We start from the raw sequence: 26,291 nt of genomic DNA on the forward strand, positions 1-26,291 counted from the left end.
AACTATATATTTACCATCTCAAAGGAATGGCCAGGCTACCCAGGAAATGCAATCAGATAAGGCATTATCAGGTATCCTGGCAGACAGGAGAGAAACATCACTCCCAAATTCCTGCTGGGGACCACCTCTTTTGTGATGTACTGTATGTAGGATGTATGGAGGGGTGGTCTTGACTTGAGCTCCAGGGCAGGGAATTTCAAAATATCTATGTAAGGGCGGGCACACCTTGGTTCTGGGTCCTTCTCTTTTCTCCTGTGTGAGAGGGAACACCCTGTTGCAACAGTCAGTAAAGATTATTAGCTGCTTTGTTTCTCAATATTCTCTGGTTGGCCTCTGTTATTTTCTCCTACCCATGGAGAACCTAAGAAGGACTCTATGAGGGCTCTTGCATACCCCATAAGGGAATGAGGGCAGGTTTTGTTTACTACAGATCTATTTATCTATCCATCCAAGACCATATAACACCGGTCCCGAAACACCTACACTGGCTCCCAGTACGTTTCCATTTTTTTAAAAGAAAAAAAGCACTAAGTATATCGCTGTTAGGAAAGAGCAGAAGTCGTCCACTTCGGTCTCGAAGCTAGCAAAAGGTTCCACCTGCGTCTTGTTCCCTAACACCTTCCCGATTTCCTTCCAACGCTCTCTACCCGCGCTGGAGGGTTCGCTAAAAAGAAGACGCGGAGGAGGAGAGAGAGAGAGAGTCGTGTCTCTCTCTTAAAATAGTTCCTCTTTGTTCACCCGCAGACAAGGCACTCTCGCGGCCCCGTGTCCTTCCGCACTCATCTAGAAGTTGGTGGGTTGGCTGGCTGCCTCTTGCTCTCGCGCTCCCTCGCCCCGCCCCTCGCCGATGGGGGTAGTGGTGATTCGAGGCGAGGGCGGGGCTGCCGTCGCCGTTGGAAAAGCGGCTCCTTTTGTGTTTCCCCCCACAATGCACCAGCGCCTCCTCCTCCGCGGGAAAGCAAAATGGCGAAGGGCTGCGGTGGAGGCGAAGGACTGCCCGTGAGGCTTCCTTGAGCTTCGTCCTCGTCCAGTCCACCCCCCTCCCCGGGTCCAACGACCCTGTAGAGCCCCCACCCCACCCCACCCCCTGTGAGGTGGTTGGTTCGCGAGGAGCCCGGGCGGCGGGAGGCTTCTCTCGGGAGGAGCGCATTGAGCTCACTTGATTTCCCTGTATGAAGCTGGTGGCCCCACCGGAGAGACCGAATGAGGTGGGTGAAGGGAGCGGGTAGGGCAGCGGGGGAGGGGGGTCCCGGGAGGGAGGGAAAGGAAAGCCCCCCATGGCTGGCGCAGAGAGCGGGAGAAAGAGCTCGGCTCCGTCTCCCCTCCCCTCCGCGCCATCAGTTTCCTCTGCTGGCTGGATTTCCTTTCTCTGTTCTCCGCAAATCCGGTTAGGTTGGGTGGAGGGAACCGACATCACGAAGGCCTCTCTCTCTTCCACACACACCCTCCACTCTGACCTTATTTTTAATTGTGCTTTGTTAAAAGAAGGCGGGGAGGGGCGTATTTGTGTAATATTACTGGCGACGTAAAGCTGTATTTGTGGGTTTGAAGGGGCTTCTAGTTGTATCCCCCCTCCCCACCTTCCAACCTGGAAACCAAAACAAAGGCAAGGGCCTCCCGGGTGGGGGTGGGGAAGAGTGTGGCACTTTGATAGCTCGTGGCGACCTCGACTCTCAGGGAACGGGGAAGTTTCCTGGCTTTGTTGATCCGTACCTATGAACGAGCCGCGGCGTTTTTTGTCGTCATCGTCGCTCTTTGCATGTGTAGATGTTTATGCGGTGTTTAGAAAAGGAGGGGGTCCGGTAATTTTAGACTCTGGATTTGCAAACCCCCCCAAAAAATAAAGATGGTATTACGTATTATTTCAAAGGGTACTCGGTACTCTCCTCCTTCTCTTCATCTCATGTTTTTAGTTTTAACACATTCTTGGTATGTTAGAGCAAAACACACACTGTGAGTCTTCTAAAACAGGCCCGTGGAACATGTATACTCTGTATCCATGGGGCCTCTTTTAAAGGGTGTGTGTGTGAGAGAGAGAGAGAGAGAGAGTGTGTGTGTATATATACACACACACTTCTGATCATGCACAAAATTTCATGCCTTAAATAATTAACTGTGGCCATATAGGTTGATAGCTGTATAGGTTGGTAGAGCATGAGACTTTTAATCTCAGGGTCATAGGTTCCATCCTCATGATGGGCAAAAGATTCCTACATTGCAGGGGGTTGTGGTCCCTTCCTACTCATGATTAATTGCAATTTCTGTCCAGCTGCTGTTTACTTAGTGGTCTTCGTTGATGTCCTTCCATTGCCACTTAACCGCTATTGCAATACATTTTATGTTATTTTTTCCCTTCCATGTGGATAGCACAGATTACATTATTCTGGTTTTCAAATGTTACTGTGCCACTCATCTCAATGTTTTGGTTGTTTGTTCCTTATGTGAAAAGTAGATTCAGTTCATGAATTAAATTGAGGGTGTCCTCTTTTTTGGGGGGGGATCAGTTTCACAAGCTTTTAACTCTTTTCTGGGATGCTAAATTCTCCACTATGACTGCCAGCCTCTCTTTAGAATTCCTGAACTCCAGGTGCTCTGCGGCAGTATGGTGGAATTGGAGGAGCAGTATGTAAGAAAACTCTCTTTTGAGAAAATCCAGATAAGTGGGGCATGGCAATCCTCCTGGTGAACAAAGGTAATAGGTGTATATATATCCCATCCTGCTTCTTGGGAGAAAAGCAATGACAAACCTAGACAGCATCTTAAAAAGCAGAGACATACCCTTGCTGACAAAGGTCCGTATAGTTAAAGCTATGGTTTTCCCAGTAGTGATGTATGGAAGTGAGAGCTGGACCATAAAGAAGGCTGATTGCCAAAGAATTGATGCTTTTGAATTATGGTGCTGGAGGAGACTCTTGAAGAGTCCCATGGACTGCAAGAAGATCAAACTTCTCCATTCTGAAGGAAATCAGCCCTGAGTGCTCACTGGAAGGACAGATCGTGAAGCTGAGGCTCCAATACTTTGGCTACCTCATGAGAAGATAAGACTCCCTGGAAAAGACCCTGATGCTGGGAAAGATTGAGGGCACAAGGAGAAGGGCACGACAGAGGACGGGATGGTTGGACAGTGTTCTCGAAGCTACTAACATGAGTCTGACCAAACTGTGGGAGGCAATGGAAGACAGGAGTGCCTGGCGTGCTCTGGTCCATGGGGTCACGAAGAGTTGGAAACGACTAAACAACAACAACATATCCCACCCTTTCTCTGAGGAGCTTATCCGCACCCTTTTATCCTTGCAGTAACCTTGAAGATGGTTAGGCTGAGTACAGTGTGATCGCATCTTGTACAGTGGGTACGTTTTGGGGATGGTGCGCAGACACAAAAATACATATACTTTGACAACCCCCTTGGAACTGCTTCCATGCAAGCAATCTTACCTTCTGGAGCTGATGCACCAAATGGGTCTTACTACAACAAGCAAGGTAGAGAGCTTTTAAGTTGTCAGTCTTCCTTACCAGACTCTGGGAGGCTCTCAGAGATCTTGTGAGAGGCACCCATAGCCAGGTAAGCAAGACTAAGAGCTAAAAAACTTTCCACCCTGGGAAAACCCTCTGCAAGAAGAGCCTTTAAGCCAGGGGTCCCCAGACTACGGCCCGCGGGCCAGATGCGGCCCAATTGGCCTCCCAATCCAGCCCGCGTCGACCCCCACCGCCCGCTGCCGCCACCCGCTCTTACGGCGCACAGCGTGGCGGCGCTCTTCCAGGTCGGAAAAAAGCGCCGAAAATCGTTTGTGCGTTTGTGCATATGGACCTCTCCCGACCCAGAAGAGGTCATTTCCGGTGCACTTCCAGGTCGGGGGAGGCCCATACGCATGCGCACAAACGATTTCCGGCGCTTTTTCCGACCTGGAAGCGCGCCACTGCGTCAGTAAGTGTGTGTGCGCATGCGCACGGGCACGCACTCCTCTGGCCCGCCGCGTGATCGGCGCGGCGGGCACTTGCCCAAAGCCGGGTAAGTCTGGGGACCCCTGCTTTAAGCTCTTCAGCTTAATTTGTATGATTTCAACCAGCTGGCCTTCAACTGCATAAAGCTGAAATTGCGTATGTTAAATGTGTGTAAGTTGCAGGTTACCTGTACAGGCAGTCATTGTGACAGCCCAATAAGCAAGCCTCCACTAACACTATACAATGAAAAATGTCAACAATCTTTGGTGAAGAAAAAGAGAGAGCCAATATTGTGAAAGAGCAACATTTCTCAACCTTGGGTCCCCAGATGTTGGACGACAACTCCCATCATCCATAGCTAGCAAGACCAGTGGTCAGGGATGATGGGAGTTGTAGTCCCAACAACTTCTGGGGACCTAAGGTTGAGAAAGGCTGGTTAGAGGTTAAGAGTAGTAGGACTTTGGAGAATTGGATTCAAGCGCTTCTTCAGCTGTGAAGATTACTGGGTTCCCATGGGCTTAGTCTTTGCCTAATTTCCTCACAAGATCGTTGAGAGGATAAAGGAGAGCCATGTAGGGTGCCTTGAGCTCCTTGCAAGAATAATTAATTATAATTAATTGATTCCAGGTAGGTGTTATTTATCTACTGGAATATTTTGGTAATTAATCTCACTTGATTTAACAAGAGGTTGCAGGGACTGCAGGCTTACTGAGGGCACATTAGCATGGGACTGTGTATTGGGGAAGCATGTTTTTTCTGATATATTGGTATATTCAAGCCAAGTGCACCCCTGCATCGTCTTTCTGCACGTTTGCACAACAAATGAAATAAATTGTGGATTCAGTGACAGTAATAAAATCAACACACGGGAGCTTTGTTGTTTGTGAAGCCCACAAACCAGGGGAAGAATAGCAGCCTAAACTTCTGTGTAAAAAAGTAAGGTAGTCACTTCCTACAAAGTTCATTGCACAGCACACAGTTCCTTATCTGCTCTATTTAGTTACTATATCACTTTATAACTACGCCCACACTGTCCTTGTTGTCCACCCTCAGGGTGCTAGTTGGAAGGCTTTTCCTAGCTAGAATACACACAGTTGTTAGAACTAGAACTGCCTGGGACTGAACATGTTACCTTGCATGCAAAAACATGAAATGTAATATAGGCAACTGCCTTTTTACGTACATTTAAAGAATGTCCGCTTTCAGACCCGGAAGAGGGAGGCTTATGCTCACTCTGCTAACATGCACAATAACCTAGAAAACAACCCCTGTGCAAATCGGGGGTAGACTACATTACATATGAATGCACCTCACGTTTCAGTCCAAACTTTGGAAAAGAAAAAAAGAAAAGCTATACTCTGTTTTCTGTATGTTTTTTTTATTTTAACTTGAAGACTAGTGGGCAGGTTGTCCCAATCCTCAAAACCCCTTGTGCTTCTTATCTAAAGGAGAGGGTCTCCACCTCTTATCTAAGCCTTCCCCCTCTTCATTGAGCCATTGACTTCCTTCTGCAGAAGAAAAGGATTGGTGATTGCTATGTCCCATTACTCATTACCTCACAGCTGCCTCCTGGTCATTGGTGGCCAGTTAACATCTCATCTACCTCCTGCAGTAGCCAGCGACCATTTGCATGGCAGACAAGTTGAGTCCCCATCACTTCTGTATCATACAGCATATAGAGCGGCTTCATTGCTGGGTCCTCGTTATTAAGCAGCTGAAGTGGGACTCTGAGCTAGCCCTACTCTGGAAGCAGGGCTGTGGCATCCTGTAGGTCTACTTGGAGTCCCATGAGGGTCACTTGCAGCAATCCCTTCTCAGAGCAGCGGCAACTCACAGAATTCTAACCTTTTCCTGCTCACCAACTTGTTAGAGCAGAAGAAAACATGTGGGAACAAGCTCAACTTACTTTGTGCAGCGGCGCTTCATCAGCTTGTGTGCGCATTGGGAGCATGTGTAAGTCTCAGTCTGCTGCATCTGTGTGTGATGTTTTCTGATAGTTGTGGTGTGCAGAAAGGGGAAGTACCACGTTCTGAATTACCAGCATCAGTTGGTGGCAGAATAGGAGGAAATGGAGGTGGGGGGATGATCTGCTCTAGACTTTGCCAGCTCTGTTTCTGCCCCCAGTTTAGTCTTGTCCAGCTATCGTACCCCTGCAGTATTTTACCACTTCGCCTCAGTGTTGCACTCTTGCTCTGGTGTTTTGTTTGCACTGAGCTGAGAGCTAGATAGCAGTGCAGCTGTGAACATCTACTCCTTATGCCCTGCTCACAAGCTACCAACCTGATCCTGATGCACTTCTAGTTCCATGTACGTTTAGAAATCATATGTATTTAGAAACAGATGTAACCAGCTTTGTGTTTTTGTTTGGAGAAAGTTGGTGTGTTCAGCCAATTATTTGCGGTCTAGATGAATGCAGGTATATATCAACTGTGGGTGCAGAAGCCCACTTCCCTATGTGGATTCCCCATAGTTTTCCTTCCATCATTAAGAAAGTAATTGCGTATTAAAAGGAAAATATTATTCTCTCATGTTGTCGCTGGTGTGAGGGAAGATGACCTTTTTTACTACTGTTTTCATAACCATAACAGTTGAGGAACACAAAAGGTTGTCATAATTTGCTTATTTTAGAAAATGATTATACAAGTATAAGTGGTGTATTGACTTAGATTTAGAGATAAATTTAGAATGGCAGTTTGAATATTCTAAGTAGCCGTGACTAGTGGATTGTCACTTGGTAAAAAAGTAAAAATGGGCCTTCTTGGTGATAGCACCCACTCTCTATAATACTGTCTCCCAGGTAATTGGGATGGAAGCAGCAATGATCTATAAAACATATTCAGCAAACTTTTACTCAAAAGTGGACCCATTAATTTCAGTGTATTTGTTCTGAATAAAACTTAGCTGAATACCACCCTATAAGTTTATCCAAGCTTTCCTGGACTCTGATTATTTTTATAAAAAAAAAAGTTATTTTTTTTTTAAGAATCAGAGTCCAGGAAAGCTTGGGTAAACATATAGTGTGCTATAGGGTTTTCTACACTGCTGAGTTTTATTTGTGATACATGGTTTGCTTTTTTATCTAGTTCTAAGGAATTTATAAATTGAAGTTTGCATTTTTATGTGGACTGCTTAAAATATTTTTCCTACAATGTTACTCAAGATATAGACCTATTTCAGTGTGTCTGCTCAGAGTTTGACTAATGTTGGGTATCACCAAGTTCATTGATCAGCATTCCGTTGGCACCTTTAAGGTGGACTTCATAAGATAGCCCGAAGTCACTGCTATAAAGCTTGTGAATATTTTTTGTTTTAAATGTTGAAATTGTAAGTGTTGGGTAGACTATCATAACCAGATCTAATAGTTCTGGTCCAGTTTTGTCTTTCAATTGTATATTGGGCATTTAATCTCAAGATTTTGTAAATTACTATTTAAGAACCTCTGAAAATCAATTGGAGAATAAATAGGTGTTGCTGTAGGGATGCATATTACACCAGAAACAAGAATCCTAATGGACTTCATTGTCTTCAAAGTAACTGTAACCAACCAAAACAAAAGGTCTACTGCTACTGTTACAACGGATTTTAAGGTTGTCATCTTGTTTGTGCTTTGGAGTAAGTCTCATTGGAATCAGTGGCTATGTTTCTGGGAAATGGGTTACAGTATCTGTAAGACTGCAAACATAAGCTTATTTACTGTGGAGCAAGCCGCATTGGAACACAGTGGGACTTTGTAGTGAACATGAGTAGGATGATGATGATCAAAATAATAATAATAGTAATACTTTTTTATACCCCGCCCATCTGGCTGGGTTTCCCCAGCCACTCTGGGTGGCTTCCAACAAAATATTAAAATATACTGTAATAGTCTGTCAAACATTAAAAGCTTTCCCAAACAGGGCTGCCTTCAGATGTCTTCTAAAAGTCTGGTAGTTGTTTTTCTCTTTGACATCTGGTGGGAGGGTGTTCCACAGGGCAGGTGCCACTACCAAGAAGGCCCTCTGCCTGGTTCCCTGTAACTTGGCTTCTCTCAGGGAACTGCCAGAAGGCCCTCGGCACTGGACCTCAGTGTCCAGGCAGAACAATGGGGGTGGAGATGCTCCTTCAGGTATACTGGACCGAGGCTGTTTAGGGCTTTAAAGGTCAGCACCAACACTTTGAATTGTGCTCAGAAATGTACTGGGAGCTAATGTAGGTCTTTCAAGACCGGTGTTGTGTGGTCTTGGTGGCTGCTCCCAATCACCAGTCTAGCGGCCGCATTCTAGATTAGTTGTAGTTTCCGGGTCACCTTCAAAGGTAGCCCCACATAGAGCGCATTGCAGTAGTCCAAGCGAGAGATAACTAGAGCATGCACCACTCTGGCGAGGCAGTCCACATGCAGATAAACTAATTTTATTATTTGTAGCATACCCATCTGACTGGGTTGCCTCAGCCACTCTGGGTGGCTTCCAGCATATATAATAACATAACAGAACATTATGTTCGCTTTTAACACAATTATGTACTTCTCAAGATTAAGTTGCTGTGTTGTATACAGCTGGTTTGGGGGGTTCTTCTACCAGTAGACATTTTCAATGGATAAGTTCCATCCCTCCATCCCAGTGTTCTCCAGTGATAGGGAAGATGAGGCTAGTGTAATTCACTTGTTAAAATTTGGTAGATAAATTATTGGGTGCAGGGGACCACCCTTTCATTAATACCACATTCTCCTTTTTACTGTGTGTGGAAAGTTGGAATTCATGATTTACCTGGCACTGCATCCATTCCAAGATTTAGAAGCCAAGAGCTGTGTTTGCTGTATTTCCTTACAGCTTTTTGTAAGTGCCTTGGATATGATTTGGTGTTCCGATGTGTTATGCAAATACCCATTGAACAAGTACAACATCGCACTTGCAGAGTGAAAGGAAGCGTTTTGCATTTGTTGCTATACTGTAAATAGAAAATTAAAAATGACATTGATTTTATTCTTACAAATGGCACCAAAAGACCATTTTACTTGTTAGTTGTGCAAGTAATTCAGATGACCCCCTAAAATATAGGCTTAGCATGTGCAAGTTTCACTGCTTACTGATCAGTACTACTTGAGTCTATTCAGAAAGTACTGCAAAGATACAGGTTGTAAAGGTAATTCCAGAGGATTATATTGGCAGTAGAAATGGCAGAACTGATGTTTACAACTCAATCTTGACATCCAGGAATATGACCTATTTCCCCAGCCCAGTATTTTGATATTGCACTAGCTGCAATTCCCCAGGAGAAAGGCTAACTTCACCTTTCATATTCATATCTCAGATTTTTCTTCTGATAAGTTCTGCTTTCAGTCCCACTCCTATTTTGAGTACTCTTTTTTAAGTTGTTGTTGTTTAGTCGTTTAGTCGTGTCCGACTCTTCGTGACCCCATGGCTTTTTTAAGTATATCAACTTAATTAGATTGAATTTATTTGCATTTTAGTGTCACATGGCTTGTAGTTTTCAGATGGATTTTAACTGGAGGGTTGGAAGGTGCAAAGAGGGCTTTATATTTTTATTACAAGAAGAGCAAGTGACAAATTATTTATCTTAATTCTACATTTGTTTTTGTTCTTACTGTAGAGACTCTACGGGGGTGGGTAATTCAGTGGTCCACAAGCGGTCTCCTTTACGTCGAAACCAAAAACCACCAACATCCTTGACCAAACTGTCCTCGCGGGATGGACAGAAAACCAAAAAGCCAGTGTGCAAATTTGAAGAAGGTCAAGATGTCCTAGCTAGATGGTCAGATGGCTTGTTTTATCTTGGAACTATCAAAAAGGTAATTTGTGTCCAACAGCATTGCAAAATTATACTTCTGAGGCTGTGCCATCTAAACACTGACATTTATTCTCCTTTTCAGATAAACAAACTTAAGCAGAGCTGCTTCATTATATTTGAAGACAGTTCCAAATCCTGGGTTCTCTGGAAGGACATACAAACAGGCAAGAACCTTACTTTATTTTTATTGATACTATGAAATTTCAGACCTCATCTATTTCCAGTGAGAGACCCCATTGGAGGGAACAGAATAAAGTTAAAGGCCTGGTCAGGGAGTTTCCATTAATAGACTATTTAGGTCCCTTTTTGACAACTCTGCATTAATCTTGGATGGGCAACATTTATCAAGCATTGGCCTTAAAGTCTTATCTCCTTCGACTACTTATGTCTATGCTGGAAGCAAGACCTGGCTGAGCCATCTGTATGGCAATGTCCTGTTTGAGGAACTCTAGGGAAGTGCATCTGTTGCTGTTTAGATGTAAACAGCTGGCCCCTAAAACATGATTAGCTACTGCAATCATATTTTTTTTACACTGTTCATCATCCTGAGCTTTTATAGGAAAGAGGTGAAGAGGGTGATATAAAAATGAATTTAATAATAACATGTAGTTTTATTCTTATGTGTTGCAGCCATTTTTGAAATAATATAACGTATCCAATTAGTGTATGTATTTTATTTATTTAATGTAAACCATAACCTTTTATCTTTTTAGGAGCTACGGAAAGTGGGGAAATGGTCTGTACAATATGTCAGGAAGAATATTCAGAAGCACCCAATGAAATGGTTATTTGTGATAAGTGTGGTCAAGGTAAAGTGAACTTAATATGCAGATTTTTTTTAAAAAAAAAATTAGCATTGCACTCAGCTGATGGCAAGGGTTCCATCAGCAAAACAGGAAGGGGATTTTATTTATTTATTTATCTATGTATCTGTTTATTTAGCAAATTCACTATTTCCTCTGCAGCCTGTCATTTGCTCTTGAAGCTACTCCACACGTTCCCTTAATATTCTGGAGCAGATTGCTGGAGGCAGGGGCTTGCAGAAAATTGCTCCCCTTCCTGTTTTGCTGATGGAACCCTTGCCATCAGCTGAGTGACACAGTTAAGTTAGTGTTGTGTCCACTTTAAGTACATGGGGTGAGATCGAGTGTTGTGCCAGCGGAACTGACACGTCTTCCTCAGACTCTCCTTCCTTCCTCCAGCTAGAGCAGGCATGTCAGACCTGCGGCCCTCCAGATGTTTTGGACTACAATTCCCATCTTCCCCAACCACTGGTCCTGCTAGCTAGGGATCATGGGAGTTGTAGGCCAAAACATCTGGAGGGCCGCAGGTTTGACATGCCTGAGCTAGAGGGTCCTCCAGCCCTTCAGAGCAGATTTGGATGGTAGGTGTGTGTGTGTGGTGTGTAGGAGAGGAATTGGAAGTTCTCTTGTAGGTCCGTTACATAAGCAGGCTGGCACTGCTACATGTCGTCCTATTGATACAGTTGTGTACATATGGGATATGTATTGTACCTCTTGACATAAAAAAATACATTTGAATTATAATGTAAATCAGAAGATGGATTGGGTTTTCTTTATTGTCACGTGCCATAAACGTTAAGATGGCAAGGGTATTTAGTAAACTTTAGAGTAATAAAGAATAAAAAAATCTTTTTGAATTCAGGTTATCACCAGCTGTGTCACACGCCAAATATAGATTCCAGCGTGATAAATTCAGATGATAAATGGCTTTGCCGGCAGTGTGTCTTTGCAACAACAACAAAGGTAAGTTATCCACTTAGTGAAGTGACTACAGTTTGAAATTGAACTTGATTTTGTATAGTAGTGGTCGCTGCTTCAATCTGTTTTATTCCAGAGAGGTGGCGCACTTAAGAAAGGACCAAATGCCAAAGCACTGCAAGTCATGAAGCAGACATTGCCTTACAATGTATCCGACCTTGAATGGGATGCAGGCCATAAAACAAATGCCCAACAGTGTTATTGCTACTGTGGAGGTCCTGGAGAGTAAGCATGTTGAAACTCTTATGAAAAGATTTTCTCACATTTATTGCTGTATATTCTATTAAATGCCAGTAATCTGTATGAAAGCTGAATGCTGTGTTCTGTTCCAGAAATATTATGTATATATTTATAAGGCAATTTTACTACAGTAATGGCCATTGTATCAGTGACACTAGGCTTTCATTACACTTTCTGTTCAGTTTTAAAGTCTGCATTCATAAAAATTGTTAAGCTCACGTTTCTACACATTTAACTTGGGAGTACGGTAAGCTTCATTAAACACATTGGGTTGTATTCAACTAAGTCCTACTTGGAGTAGAGCAGACCCAGAGAAATTAATGAACCTAGGGTTATGTTCATTACCTTAAGTGAGTCTACTCTGAATAGGACTAGCATTGAATAGCACCCAGTGGGAGTTGCTTTCAAGTAAACATGCACAATAATATTAAGCCACACATTTTCAGTTGGAGTAAAATTATGATAAAATTTCCTTCAGCTTTTTGCCTAAGTGTCACTTTTCCATTTACTGAAATGGAATGGATTGCATCCAGATCTGCCATGCAGAACAGGCTTCCACTCATCACCTTTCTTTCTTCCCACCTACAGCCTCCTATGGGCCCTCAAAATGTCCTACGGGAGGTTGGGCGATTCTCCAGAGCAAGTTTTTTGGGGGGAAGGGCTGCAGTGAGAAGGAGAGAAAGGTGAAATCAAGTTCCATGAGCAGAAGTCTGTTTGCACAAATTTGGATTCTGTCCCATGTGTTTGCACTTCAGTAGGGAACATGTAACACATTCCAATTCAATTCTTTCCTTTCCTTTCTTCCTTTCTGTTAATGAAGCTGGTATTTAAAGATGCTACAGTGCTGCAAATGTAAACAGTGGTTTCATGAGGCTTGTGTGCAGTGCCTCCAAAAGCCAATGCTGTTTGGTGACAGGTAAGGTGTATTTTCTTGCTTCAACTTGTGTTTGTCAGGGTTTTATTCTGGGGGGCACGGCAGGGGGAGATACAAGGAAATAATGCATTTATACCTATAGCATCATAATACTATTATTTTCTGCACACTTGCAGTTATGACATGTGATGTTCTTATTGCTGTTCTTTATTAGGATTGTATTAGTCTTTAGTCTATATTTTTATTTGTAATTTGTTACAGAAAGACAGAATATAACTGTCCCCATTTACCTAGCTATGTATTTATTTAGTTAGCTTGTATAAATAAAGTTACTTAGATAAAGATTCAGTTATCTTAACAATTATATTTATAACTAGTGTAATTTAGCCCGTTGAGTAAACGGGCGCTAGAACATCCCGGGGTTCGGAGAAGCACTTGCGCAGCGCTTCTCCGAACACTGGGACCTGTCCTTCCTGTCGGTGGCAGGGGGACAGGTACGAAGGAGGAGAAAGCAGCCCTTTCTCCTCCTTCCTTCCTCTCCCCCAGCCGCCGACAGGAAGGAGACATCCCGGGGTTCTGAGAAGCACTTGCGCAGCGCTTCTCCGAACCCCGGGACCTACACTGGGGAGGAGAGGCTCCCTCCCTGGCCTGGCCTGGCTTGGCTGGAGGTGGCACTGGGGCCGGCCGCGAGCCCTGCGTTGGCAAGGCGGGAAGCCCCGTTTCTCCGTGGGACACAAACGACTACCTCGCCGCCGCTGCTTCGCGGCCTCCCGCCACTGCGGCCCCACCGCTCCTCTCACAGGCCAGGGAGGGTTGTGAGGAGGAGGCGGAGGAGGACCAAGACGGCAGCATCGGGCTCCGGAGCCGCTGCGGCGACGGCTGCGGGAGCCGGACCGGGCTCCTCAAAGGTGCCCTTCCTCCCCCCCCATTCACCTCTGCCAGCCTCCACCCTCGCTTCCCCGACGTGCCCTGCAGTGAGGTGGTGTCTGGCCGGGAGCAGTGGTTGGAGGAGGAAGGGGGGGCGAGAGAGCGCGTGCGTGCAGTCTCTTCGTCCAGTCCCTGTGTCCGTGGGGCACATGCGCAGTAGCGCAAACCCAGGGACACTGAGTACTGGACGCAGAGACACTTGCACTTTATTATATAGGATAACTGCTCATTATGCAAAAATTCAGTCATCTAAACATAAATAATTATGCCCAAACCTCACTATACATGCCACAGATTCAGATATCTGAACAACCTTGTCTGTGCTTTGTTGCTTGACCAGCCATTTTTGGGCAGAAACTATGGAGGGAGTGAGGAATGAGACAAATGAGAGAGCAGGAGAGATTGGACAAATCAGTTTTTCCTTTGTCTCTCTTTTGCTGGTTGGCTGCAGGCATTTCGGGAAGAAACAATAGAGGGTAGGTGAAGAGGTCACACAAATTACAGATTAGAAATGTTCCCATAAGAATCAATATGAATCATGGACTTGTTTTGTGAATGCTCACTTAACAAACAATTGTCAGGCAATGCATTGTGTTTGGTAACCAGGACTAGCATGTATATAAAACAAAGGAAGTATTTTAAGTTCATAAATCTAGATAACTTTATTAATTATTGGATATGCTACTAAGTAGCATGTATTGACTCCTTTGGGCTTTGAAGTCATAGACACCGTGCAAAGTGAATATGTTGCTACAAGTAAGTACCTTCTCAGCAATTACTTTTTTGGTTATTTTTTTTTTTAGGTTTTATACATTCATTTGTTCAGTTTGTAGTTCTGGACCAGAATACCTCAAACGTTTACCCTTGCAATGGTAAGTACAATACTGCACTGGAGGAAATAATTCAGTAACCTAATAATTCAGTAAGTTGTTTTTAGTTGGTTCTCATAATGTGCCTTTTGCTAATGTTTCTGGGGCAAAGGTCCCATTAACTCATGATCAGGCTTCTAGGGGTCACGTCAAAGTTAGCATGGCCGAGGAAGGTGAAACTAGTTTTAAGGTTTTTTCTAAGGGACATATTTGGGAGCACAGAATTGTAGTAGGGGGCACATGAGAGTGGTCAGTTATGATTCTTTTTTAAAAAATGGGTTAAGGGGGGTGACGTTGAAGGATGACCAATTACTGGGTATCACAGCAGGGCACAGATTAGCTTCCCCTGCTGTAAACAAAGCACACATAGTCCTCTAGTAAGTTTGTGAACAATTACTATAATTAGTGTATTCTTCCTCTCTGGCTTCATATTGAGAAACAGAAATAAAATGTCTAGTAAGTGGTCATTCTTGACATATAATAAAAAGATTCCTTCCAGCAGCACCATAGAGACCAACTAGGTTTGTCATTGGTATGAGCTTTCGTGTGCATGCACACTTCTTCAGATACACTGAAACAGAAGTCACCAGATGCTTATATATAGTGAGAGGGTGGGGAGGCGTATCCAATGACAAACTTAGTTGGTCTCTAAGGTGCTGCTGGAAGGAATCTTTTTATTTTGTTTCGACTACGTCAGACCAACACGGCTACCTACCTGTAAATATAATAAAAAGGTAAGGCTGTTGTCATTCTGCAGTTTTCTTGGTCACCAACAGGTAGTTCTGTGAAATATAGCATGACAACAGACTTCTGCAAGCTCTAGGCCAGGCATCCCCAAACTGCGGCCCTCCAGATGTTTTGGCCTACAACTCCCATCATCCCTAGCTAACAGGACCAGTGGTCAGGGATGATGGGAATTGTAGTCCAAAACATCTGGAGGGCCAAAGTTTGGGGGTGCCTGCTCTAGGCCATCATTTCAGTGTTGGAGGGTGACGAGAAGGGATGTGGTGGAGAGAGAGCAAGGCTCTCCAGCTGTAGTCCTGTTCTTCTGTTGCCCTCACTTCCCACCTCTTCTGCTGAATCTCAAACAGTGTTATTGGTGTGAAGCAGGCAGTATGAGCAGGGGAGGAGAGAGCAGGGATTGGAGAAGGGGGGTTGTCAAGGGAGCGGGAGGTAGGCCTGGCTGATTTATGAAGAACCACATCACTACTTTAGCCAAGTGGGGTTCATACCTATGATTTTTTTAAATATCCTAATTCTTTTTATTAAAACCTTTTGAATTCTAGGGTAGATATAGCACACCTATGCCTTTACAACCTAAGTGTTATTCACAAAAAGAAATACTTTGATTCGGAGCTTGAACTCATGACATACATTAATGAAAACTGGGATCGACTCCACCCTGGTGAGGTAAGTTGTTGAAATGCTATTGGTCATCAGGTCAAACTATTGTGATCAGTAGACTTTTAAAAAATGGGTTAGTCCATTTACAGAATAAGTATATCAAGTGTGTAAAATTCCTGTTCTAATGAAATGATAGCTGGTTTTCAGAGGATTATGTTAGGGTTGTAAGTGAGGGACTTGAACATGCACACCAGTAGCTACAAAAGGCTGTCATTTAGCACATTAAGCTATAGTTTAAAACAAACAATGATTTAATGTAAATGAGCACTATGTTGGTGCACACTTCCTGAGAGTTTCTGTGGTACTCCTCCATTGTGGTTGCTGCACTACAGACAAAGGGTGTGATTTGTTTTTCTTCAACAAATCAAGAATGGCAGACAACATTACAAGCCAAACACTGGGGGAGTTTTGCACTGCTCATTCATAGTAAGCCACAGTTTTAAGCAGTTGGTTTAAACTGGTTGTGGTTTCATATGGAATGTGATCCAGGCCAGTAAGAAGCTCTTAGTACAACTTGTGGACTGCATCATGGCCTAATTCCACCCCCACCTTTCCCTCTATTGTAATTTACCAGTTGATCAAGCACTGTTGCCCAATGTGCTTTCCCATCATTGCGCCACATCACTGGCTGCTCTTGTTGTATTGTGTAATGTTGGTTTTTTGCAATGTGGTTCTAATTTTGTTTTTAATGTTAAATTTCTGTTAGCTATCCTGAGCTGTCATGAAAGGAAGGGTGGGGTATAAGAATAATAAGAAGGAGGATAAGGTTTATGAACACTATCAAGTCATGGAAAAAGTTGTAATACCGGTTACAGAAAAGAGTGAGGAGAATTCAAGAAAGTCAGTGCATGAGTTGGTGGCAGCCCCATAGAATCATAGGGGTTTTTTTTGCAGGTACAGTCTGATTTCCTTTATGCACAAAATTGAATGGAAACCATGACAGTGGCCTGAAACATAATTTTATGTACAGGCATCAACCGATAAATGTGCTCCTGATTGACAGCGCCAAACTCAGAAGTGATCTGAAAATGTTGCTAAACATACCACTAAAAGGGCCCCCCCCTGCCAACGTGTGGGGACTGTGAAAACCCCATGCAAAATGGTCAACTCTATTGCACAAGATGACAGAGATCCCACTGCACTATTAGAAAAAACCTAAACCGCTTTATTGCATTTATTTGTGTAAAAAGTGTGCCACACAAATCTGGCATCATTTTCTGTGCACTTAAAGGGTAAAGGGACCCCTGACCATTAGGTCCAGTCATGACCGACTCTGGGGCTGTAGCGCTCATCTCACTTTACCGGCCCGAAGGAGCCGGCGTACAGCTTCCGGGTCATGTGGCCAGCATGACTAAGCCGCTTCTGGTCAACCAGAACAGTGCACAGAAACGCCGTTTACCTTCCCGCCGGCATGGTACTTATTTATCTACTTGCAGTTTGACATGCTTTCGAACTGCTAGGTTGGCAGGAGCAGGGACCGAACAACAGGAGCTCACCCCGTTGCAGAGATTTGAACTGCCAACCTTCTGATCAGCAAGCCCTAGGCTCAGTGGTTTAGACCACAGTGCCACCTGCGTCCTTGTGTGCACTTATCTCTAATATAAATTGTTAAATCTATTTGTAAAATGCTTGTTTTCCTGTCAGTATAATAATAGTTGAAGTAAATTCAGTACCAAAAATAACAGCTGGTAGGTGATTACTTTTCTCTGATAGCACCTAATCTACAAAAGATTGAGGATTTCAAAATTATTTTTAATAGCAATGTTTTAAAAATTCATAAATGTTCCATTAAAAACACTGAGATAGAATAATGCACTATGCATACAATCCCAATGAGACTTCATTCTCCTCTCCTCCCTCTATAGCCCATCACACTCCAATATAACAGTTCTGTTATTTAGCCGCTTTGTTTGATAGTCAGCATAGGATTATAGCTGATTTTTAAAAAGCAATCATATTCTAAATGTATCCCTTTCATACTCCTGTCATGTTCAGTTCCAGCATTTCATTAAAATGCAAGGAATTCTAAGCCTAGTTCTGTCAAAGCTATTCATTGTACCTGATACAGAAGTAGCCTGTTGGTAATATGTAAATAGAATAAAGCATGTTATTTTATTAATAAAACACTCCTAAACATGAATGCTATGCTCAGTTGTTTAAACAGATGTGGAATTTAGGAATCCCCCCTACAATTTCCGTACTATCTTGTTAGGGTGTTGAAGTTATTCAGCATACTACTTTTTCAGATTTCATTGTCTTAATAGTCAAATGCAGTAGGTATTCTAGAATATTACTGTAGAATTCCTAATGCATGTAGGAACTCTAGAATACAAATACACTTTGTCTCTTTGAATGGTTGAAGGTAATAATTGTGATTAGAAGTTTTACTGTAACTTTTAGTAGGTTAAATCACTTCTTAATGCTTTACAGCTGGCAGACACACCAAAATCTGAAAGATATGAGCATGTTCTGGAGGCATTAAATGATTACAAGACTATGTAAGTTGATAGGGTTTTTTATACACTTTTCTCTTCTTAATTTTGTCCTGAGGTTTCTTTGAACGATACCCTAAAAACATGTCCATGGTAGCAGCAGGAAGAGGCATTGCAAAATTGTTTAAAGTCAAACTTGTAGTTATTGAGATACAAGTTAGGTGTTTAGCTGTCCTTTCCCTGCATTTGAAGGGAATTAAAGAAGGGACATAATATTGGTACTGGTAAGTTAAATTGGGGTTTATGTGTATACCCAGAGAAACATTTTGTAGCTTCATGTTCTGTGTTTAATGTTTAACAATTTAGGTTTATGTCTGGAAAGGAAATAAAGAAGAAAAAGCATTTGTTTGGTTTGAGAATTCGTGTCCCCCCCTGCCCACCAAATGCTGCTTTTAAGGCTGAGAAAGAGCCTGAGGGAACTTCACATGAGTTCAAAATTAAAGGCAGAAAGTCATCTAAACCTGTGCCTGATCAGAGGTAAATCATGATTTGTTTTCTGGAGTAAATAAATTATTTGACAAATAACTGGTAAATGCATTTCCTGATACTTTAAGTATCCAGATAGGCAAGTATTTATTAATGCCAGATTAATTACCACTGATTTCAGTGGCAGTTTGCAGGAATTATGTAGGGTGTTTTTTGTTTTTGCTTTTTGTTTCTGTAGGGTATCTTCAAATAGCACTGGTTAATATGTTACGCTTTCTCCTTGAATCTGAAGTTTTGCTTAATAGAATTAGTTTAAGCCTAGAATATTACTGTTGTGCATAAGCTAATTAAATAAAATGGTGCTTTATAGTAATAATCGTTATACAGGTGAAACTTGGAAAATTAGAATATCGTCGAAAAGTGCATTTATTTCTAAAATGCAGCTTAATATTTTTCCTTTTCTTTTAATTTTTACAAATGCTTTCTTTTGGAAATTCCACAGTAATAAAACAAATAGTTACAATAATACAAAAATAAACATCGCTATTACATTTCATTAATTACATTCCATTTATAATTGACCCTCCTAACGACAAATAATTACAATTACAACAAATAAAGGCTTGACATATCTTGCTTTGCATGCCATGCATCTATCTCATATATTGGTTTCACCTTTTAAGTTGCATTACTGAAATAAATGCACTTTTTGAAGATATTCTAATTTTCTTAGTTTCACCTGTATAATAAGCAAATTAAATCCCCACCATTACTTTTAAAATCAATTGGTTGGATTGATATCTGTTCAGAGAACAAAATGTCCCTCATGGAGATGTCCTCCGTCGAATCTGCAGGATTAGACAACAGTTGCCCAGTCTTAGATTTCCATTTCTTGAGCAAAGTGACATGAGACATAGCATTTTTAGTGGTGGCAACTTGCCTATGAAACTCCTTCCCAAGTGAGATTCAGTCTTCCTCCACTCTAGAAGATTAAAGGCAATTTTATTTGTCCAGGCTTATTGACCATTGAGTAAATTATGGTGTTGTTTTTCTGTTTTACTATGACTTTGTGGTTTTAATGATGATTTATTGATGTCTAATTTTATTCTTTCTCAGCCACTCTGAACTTCAGATTGGAAGAAGGGCAGGATATAAAAGTACCATATAAATAAAGCTTAAAGTCTGACCCAGATTGGGTACTACATCATATATTTCTAGAATGTTTCCCCATGTGAGTTATGGCCTTTATCACATTGTGCTAGCCTAAAAGTATATCAGTATGATGAGGATGAAGGGCTCCAACAACATCCTCCTGGTCCCCATGCTAAAATTCTTTCCCCATAGTTCACAACTAACAGGAGCAGCAATCTCAGCATTTCTACTGCTTACATAGGGCAAGACCATTAAGAAAGCCTCTTCTTTCTTTGCTTGGATAAGTGGTAGCACAGCTAATGGGGATGCTTCTCTTTGGCAATGGCCATATCCATACATAAAGAAAGAACATAGTTTAGGACTACATGAACAAGTCTCTGTGCAGCCAAGCAAAGTCTCAGACTAATAATAATATCTTGGCGTAGTGTTACAAACCAGGGATCCTGGTTTAACCATTTTTTGTTGTAGATAGAAAAGCCAGCTCCATAACTGGTTGTTAGAAGTTGGCTTATTTAGCAGCTAACCATGTTTGTGGTAAAACAGAGTCCCTAGTTTGTATGTAATGCTAAGCCAAGATGATTTTGAAAGGAAAACTAAACTCAGCAGAAGTCCTCATCCTGGCTATGCAAGAGGAAGAGCCTGGCTGTGCTTGAACGTCTCACAAGGCATTAGCCCATAGTTCAGTTTTGCATGTTAATAGGGCCAGTATGTCTTTAAGTGCTCTATTCAAAGACATGCATGCATTCCTGCAGTGGTTATCTTCTGGGTCCTATTAGTGTGTAACAAAAAGTTACACAGTGAGTTTCTTATAGAGAAAGAACTATATAGGTTCAGTGAATATATACTCAGGGTAGTAATCATGTTTAATAAATGATAATGGTAAAAAAAACATAAATAATCCTCAAACATACATTCTTTGGGGTATCTTTTTTAAAAAAAACTGGGATTCCTTCTAGGGAAGTTACTAATGGTGTAGAACGAAAGGGGAAGAAAAAATCTGTAGGCCGTCCACCGGGCCCATATACCAGAAAAATGATCCAGAAGATGTCTGAGCCATCTCTTTTAGTAAGTGGGATTTTCATTTACTCGCTGATTACTTTATTGACTAAAAATGGCCAATATGTTAAACTGTATTTAAAAACAATAATAAAAAAGCTATATCTCCTTGAAAAGGCAAGTATTTGCACAGCCTGAAAAGTTCTGTTCTTTTTCCTCCCCTTCCCTTTGGGAAAAGGAACCTGTTGTAGTGCAAGAATCTCCTCCTTTGGATTTACCTAGCACTACTGGGTGAGTAGAGGAAATAACTTTGTATTGTTCTTGCTTGGCTAATGTCTGATCGGATTTTAATATTTGATTACTTTTATCACATGGCAACATGAAATGGCTCAGATCTGATGGAACTGCACATTCATCCAATACCTCAGATGTGGAATCCACAGGTGCTGCCAGTACAAAAGAAACTACCTCAAACAGTATTTCCAAGCATTACAGGTACACTGCCATTTGCTTTATGCCGTGTACGTGTGTGTGAAATGGTGGATTGCAGCTGTTACTGGAAAGGTGACCAAACCATATGAAACACGTTGGCTTGGATTCTAAGATAACTTCTCTCTGGAAGGTTGGCAAGTCATGACCATGGGGGGGCTGTTAGAGAAAGAGGAGGTAATTGCCCAAAATAGGGTCCTGAGAAATTAGAAAGGTCACAGTCCCCTGTTCCACACCCACCATTTGTCATTTTGTTAAAATTCTTTTACCACCCTTCATTATTTTCAGGGTTTCAAGGTAGTATACAGTCATAATACAAATACAGTAATAGAACAATGCAATCAATCAAAACTGACTTGAAGCAGCGTAGCAAACTACCTGATAACAGAAGAATTGCAATGGTTGCCACCAATTAGGCTGTTCTAGAGACGGCCTCAAAGGTTGGGGGTGTCAGCACTGTAAGTGCCGTGTTGTTTTTTGAGTACCAGATCTCAGATAAAGAAGGCACATGGAGGGAAAAAGATCTTAAAACACATACAGATTGCTTTGTGTTTGGGTCTCAAGTTGTGCAGGATTTAGATATATGCCCACACATATACAGTGGTACCTCGGTTTACGAACACCTCGGGTTACGAACTTTCGGTTTACGAACCATCGAAACCCGGAAGTAAGTAACCCGAGGTTTCCGCCGCCGCCGCTCCAACCAAAGCCAGACGCACCGCGAGCCACCCCGGCCAGTCCTGGCGTCTGGTGGTGGCGGCGGCTGCTCTGAGGAGGCTTCAGGAAGGTCGCCTGGCCGGCACCGCGAAGAGAGGGAAGGAGAGCTGCGAGTGCCGCCACCCCCGTGCAGCGAAACGACTCGCCAAGCCTCTCACTGCTGCTGCTGCTGGGAGCCCTTTCCTAAACGCGCGGTAAGAGCTTCCAAAGGGGAACCCCCCCCGGTTTCCCGCGCTTTACTCAGCCGCCTTGACTGAGACGCGGCCGCAGCGCAGGGCACTTGCATCGGGGAAAGGCTTCTTTCTGCACAGTTTGCCTCCGTGAAGGCATCAGAGCGCTTCCATGGCTGCGTCCCAATCACGGACGCTCCGATGCCTCCGTGGAGGCCTCCATAGGCCTAGGAAACCTCTTGGTAGACAGTAAATTTTTGTTAAATTGCTGCTTTAGGGGGTGTTTTTCATCGTGTGGAACGGATTAATCCTCTTTCCATTATTTTCAATGGGAAAGTTTGCTTCGGTTTATGAACACTTCGGTTTATGAACAGACTTCCGGAACCAATTGTGTTCATAAACCGAGGTACCACTGTACAGAAAACAAGAGAAAATAGAAAAATACAAACAAGAAGAAGGAAAGGGATATACAAAGGGTTCAGGGTTTTATTGGTAATTACCAGCATCTTGAATTGGGCCTGGAAGCAAATAAGCAGCAGTGATATGTGTACATCGACGCTTTATTTTGCACAAACTGAAGCTTGGATCACCTTCAAGGATAACCCCTTGGAGGATAGCAATACAACAGATGTATTGCTATAATCCAACTGGAAAACTACTAGGCCATGGATGCAAATTATATTATGCGGGCGGTAATCAAATATTGCTATCCTCCAAGGATTTCCACTGGTGCAACAGGACATTTGCCCACAATCCCACCCTGTCATGGGGTATGGGGAACCCCTGGAACAGATTTTGGGGGTGCACAGGGGAAGAATGTTATGTAAGGAGAAATAGTTGCTCTGAAGGAAAGTTCACTTATACGCTATGTTGAATACAACCCTCAACCTTATATTATTGTTTCTTATCTTCCGTAGTTTGTCTGACTCCAGGAAAAGGACACGAACAGGAAGAACTTGGCCAGCTGCAATCCCACACTTAAGGAGAAGAGGGCGCCTTCCACGTAAAGCACTCCAGATTCAGAATTCCGAAATTGTGAAAGATGACGAAGGCAAAGATGATTACCAGTATGATGAACTTAATACAGAAATACTTAATAACTTGGCAGATCAGGAGTTACAACTTAATCATCTTAAAAACTCCATTACCAGTTACTTTGGTGCAGCAGGTAGGATAGCTTGTGGTGAAAAATACCGTGTTTTGGCACGTCGAGTGACACTCGATGGAAAAGTGCAGTATCTTGTGGAGTGGGAAGGAGCAACTGCCTCCTGACTTTAGTACTGAACATGTTTGCTGCACTGTTTATTTATAGGCACTGTTTATATAAATCAGGAGTGCAGAAGGAAACTTCTTTTAACATTTCTAAAAATAGAAACCAAGTTAGCCTTAACATTTCTTTCTTAACAGTACAAAACATTGTGCTGAAAATTCTACCATTTTTTAAATGAGGCTGGATTTTTTTAAGATAAGGATTTAGATTGTTTAGGGCGGGAATCTGGGATTTCAGTTACTTTTAAATGTGCACGACTTCAGAAGAGACTTGTCTAGAGAACATTCCATGTGGGTAGAGAATATTTTCTGTAGCTAGAACAAATTTTTAGTAAGATTTCTTAATCTTTTCTTACGCAAATGTTTGCAAAAGTGTATTTCTACTTTGACAACCCTAGATTTTCATAAGGTGCAGTGTATATAATTCCTACTGAGGACTGTAAAATATTGAAATCTTTCAAGCAAAGTGTAAAAAAATATATTGAGCTTGTAAATTGCTCTGTGACTAGACTTCGTTGTCTTTTTAATATATTCTTTGCATGTGTGTATATACACATACGTGTGCATGTGTATATATGTGTGTGATTGTGACCTATGCAATATAAATTATGGGATTGGGCAGCTTTTGACTATATATCCCATAATTCTTTTATCAGGAATAGTTGCAGTATTTACACAGCAGCATTTCTTCTCAGGCTTTAATGGGTGCTGTTGTTTGCCACATACTACAGACTATGTGTAAAATGAGTGCTGTGTGTTTTGGCAGTGAGTGCAGTCGTTAATGTCATATGCCTTCAGAAAATAATTCAGGCTGCAATCCTCCACATAGAGGCCCAGTGATGAAAAGATTTGATATACCTTTCAGGTTCACATGCTCCCTCCATCTCTCCTGTGCAGATTCCCCTTCCTTTCAGCATTAAGATATGTTTCAGCACTACATCTACATAGTGCTAAAGATCCATGTATAGTTGCATCAAACCAGAGTTAGTTACAGTGAACAGTGGTTAGTGTTTATCTTGATGCAGATGTAATGTACACCACTAGAAAGAGAAGGGATTATCAGGAGGGAGTACTTTTGCTATATCTTAGCCAAGGTTAAGAAATATGGAAATAATTTCATCTATTGTGGATCAGGTTGCTTTGAGGCTGCAATCCTATACTCACTTACCTGGGAGTAAGCCCTGTGGAGCTCCATGGAACATACTGCTGAGCAGACACGTTGAAGATTGTGATGTAAATCTTCTTGATCTAAGCAGCCTGGCTGCACAGTATTGCAGCCTCAGTTGATGTTGGAGAAAGTTAGCTGTCTGACACAAATCTGAACTTGAAAATTTGAACATAAACTCTGGCTAGGAGAAAAATTCTAAGGATTTGTGACACATTGATTGTAAATTTTGTCTCCCAGTTAATTAAAGTCTGCAGGAATCACAAGATTCCTTTTGTATGTAATGTTTTGTAGTCATGTTTGATAAACATAGTTGGAGCAAAGTGTTTAATTGCACAGGGTCAACAAACAGTATGTTGCCACTTGAAGTAACAATACTGCTTTTATTACAATATTACCTCTTCTGTTCTTATAAATATGAATCAAGTTTTAAATGAGTAACTTTATTTTACTTGTAAAATAGCAAGTGTTTTTGTTGGGGCTAGATGTATTTTCTTTATCGGTTTTGAGTTGTTTTTTGTTTTTTTGTTTTTGTTTTGCCAAAGAGTGTAAACAACTACTTTTTCTGATGGTTTCTCATTTTACTGCCTAATGGTTTACTGTCAGACATGAGCTTGCCAACAAAACAAAAAATGTGTCTTTAAATAATTTCATAGTGAGAAGCTATATGGCTAAGCGTAATTGAATTGTACTAAAACTGACTTAAAAACAAAATGCTGTTATGATTGTTAAGGGAAATAATTGTCACCACCTCATATAGCCAAAGGAAACAGACAAAATATGGTGTTCTGTGCTTGTGGCTGGCCAGTAAACTTGCAACCTTTACAAAGGTGATAATTTAAGTATACTTTTCTTTGCCTTCACTAGAAACATGAATCTCTTCCTTCTCACAGTCTTGGCTATTAAGTTAAAGTTGCCTTGCCTATAGCTGCAATATTTTGATAAGACCCAGGTTACTTTTTGAATGTTGGTCTCTTGGGACAATGCAAATTGTAGTTGTGATGTTAACAACCAGATTTTCATTAATTTTCTTTTTCACAATCTTTGTAATTCACATCAAACACCAGCAGTATTTGCAGTAGAGCTTCCATACAAAGACAGCAGTTGGAATTTAGTTGGAGAGAGAAATTGACAAACTATCAACATATTTTTAGCTGTTTTTGTTCTCATTTTGTCACAGTGGTTGACATGTTTGTATTGATGAAACTGTTCTCATGTTTTAAAAATCAACATTAAATGTGTGTATTTTTAAGAAGTTGTCCCTATTTTTGTTATACAGGTGTGAACTCTAGTTATATCTTAAAGCCTCATTTAAGTATGTTTCCTTAAGTAAATTCAATGGGACTTTATAAACATGTTCTGGATTTAAGCAATGTGGATTGTAGCCCAGTCCCAAGGTTTCCTACTCCAATCTTCAGTGCAGCTTTCTTCCAAGTGATTTAGGCAACAGCACAATCCTAGGCATGTTCAGACAAGTGCAGATGCAGAAGACAGCAGCTTGGCAATACAGTTTCCTTTAACTCAGTGGGATTGATTTTGGCATAATTATGGGAATGAGGCTAATTATCTGAAAATTGCGCCTCCCTTTCTA

At 41.9% G+C, this 26,291-nt stretch overlaps 1 protein-coding gene across 1 annotated transcript; it reads left to right on the plus strand.

Moving 5' to 3' along the window:
* Nucleotides 1–877: 877 nt before the first annotated feature.
* MTF2 (metal response element binding transcription factor 2) lies at nucleotides 878–25,955 on the plus strand. Its single transcript, XM_035122000.3, has 15 exons — nucleotides 878–1,208; nucleotides 9,532–9,730; nucleotides 9,812–9,893; nucleotides 10,443–10,538; nucleotides 11,395–11,495; nucleotides 11,587–11,735; nucleotides 12,571–12,666; nucleotides 14,355–14,423; nucleotides 15,707–15,830; nucleotides 18,255–18,322; nucleotides 18,623–18,793; nucleotides 20,851–20,959; nucleotides 21,129–21,181; nucleotides 21,284–21,385; nucleotides 23,184–25,955. The coding sequence occupies exons 1-15, from the start codon at nucleotides 1,204–1,206 to the stop codon at nucleotides 23,536–23,538; spliced, it is 1,779 nt and encodes a 592-aa protein (XP_034977891.1). The 5' UTR covers nucleotides 878–1,203; the 3' UTR covers nucleotides 23,539–25,955.
* Nucleotides 25,956–26,291: the final 336 nt, after the last annotated feature.

Source organism: Zootoca vivipara, chromosome 7 (assembly GCF_965207765.1).
Source record: "Zootoca vivipara chromosome 7, rZooViv2.hap1.1, whole genome shotgun sequence".
Lineage (NCBI taxonomy): Eukaryota > Metazoa > Chordata > Lepidosauria > Squamata > Lacertidae > Zootoca > Zootoca vivipara.